The 1491-nt window shown below is 43.7% G+C and overlaps 1 protein-coding gene across 1 annotated transcript in view; it reads left to right on the top strand.

Annotated features, from left to right (window-relative positions):
• The window catches only part of LOC119590836 (isocitrate dehydrogenase [NAD] subunit beta, mitochondrial-like), a 50172-nt gene that overhangs the window by 4153 nt on the left and 44528 nt on the right, over nt 1–1491 (top strand). The window contains 4 exon segments of the mRNA XM_037939594.1: nt 39–322; nt 626–932; nt 1188–1328; nt 1330–1398. Coding sequence (XP_037795522.1) covers nt 39–322; nt 626–932; nt 1188–1328; nt 1330–1398 — 801 coding nt within the window.

Here is a 1491-nt window from a genome sequence, read left to right as displayed (position 1 = left end):
GTATAAGCCAGTGAAGCTAATCTTCCGCCTCTTAACAGCAAGCTCCTGTGAGCAAGCCGGAAGGCAGGACCACAGCCACCTTGATCCCCGGTGATGGTGTGGGGCCCGAGCTGTGCCAGGTCGTCCTTGATGTCTTCCAGAACGCTGGTGTGCCGGTGGATTTTGAGGAGCACTACCTTACTGAGCTTTATGCCAGGAGGTCAGAGAGCCTTGATGATGTAGTGGAGAGCATCAAGCGGAACCGCCTTTGCCTCAAGGGTATTCTGGCCACCCCTGACCACAGCTCAGATGGTGAGCTCAAGACTCTTAACATGAAGCTCAGGTAAGGCTATACAAGGTTTAAGGGGCCTTTGGGTTTGTATGTATTATGGTAGCTAGTTGATTTATATAATGATGTTATTTTCTATTCAATATTGTAATTTGTGTCAGATTTACTATTGTATTTCATTTTATGTTCCAAACTGCTTTAACTCTTTTGAGCAAAATATCTTGACACAGTTTCAGGGTTTTAATGAAATATGAATCTCGTTCCAAGAGTTGTTAATAATGAAGGGGTCATTAGTGATTAGGATTAATATTTCCCCCTTTTTGGCAGTTCCCTAATAATCCCTAAATGAAATTGCAGGGATGAGTTGGACTTGTATGCCAATGTCGTTCACGTAAAGTCCCTAGATGGCATTAATGTCCGACACAAGAACATCGACATGGTGGTTATCCGTGAGCAGACTGAGGGTGAATACTCAGCCCTAGAGCACGAGAGCGTTGTCGGAGTGGTTGAATGTCTGAAGATTATGACCCGCCAGAAGTGTCGACGCATTGCCAAGTTCGCCTTCGACTATGCCACCAAGCACGGCCGCAAGAAGGTGACAGCAGTGCACAAGGCCAACATCATGAAGCTTGGTGATGGCCTTTTCCTGAAGCAGTGTGAGGAGGTAAGCTCTCTTTATTTCCATTTTCATTGCTGAAAAAAAAAATGGTTGATTGGTTTGTCATCAGCATTTTATATTTAGGATTATTTTTTTATTATTGTGAAATAATGGGTTATCTTATTGCAAGATATTTTTAAGAAAAAAACTTGTGATTTTGTTATTAAATTAATTCATAAGTTTTTCAAACCTCTCATTCGACAATTTATTCAAATCGTGCCCATCTTATGCAACGTTCCCACACCTTAAACCATGCAACAGGTGGCAGCTATGTACCCAAACATCGAGTTCTCCAACATGATTGTGGACAACTGCACGATGCAGATGGTTTCCAATCCGCACCAGTTCGATGTCCTGGTGCTGCCCAACCTCTATGGCAACATCATTGACAACCTCGCAGCTGGGTCTTGTGGGGGGAGCTGGAGTCGTGGCTGGAGCATCGTATTCCAGCGATTCTGTGGTGTTTGAGCCTGTACGTTGTTTGAGCAAGTTCGTGGGGGAGGGGGGGGGACTTTTTTTTTTTCTTTCTTTCCCATATATGATTATTAAAGAATTTCTAGCTCTC

Source organism: Penaeus monodon, chromosome 27 (genome assembly GCF_015228065.2).
Source record: "Penaeus monodon isolate SGIC_2016 chromosome 27, NSTDA_Pmon_1, whole genome shotgun sequence".
Classification (NCBI taxonomy): Eukaryota; Metazoa; Arthropoda; class Malacostraca; order Decapoda; family Penaeidae; genus Penaeus; species Penaeus monodon.
The sequence above is the reverse complement of the archived record's forward strand: the minus strand, read 5'-3'. Positions and strand labels throughout refer to the sequence as shown.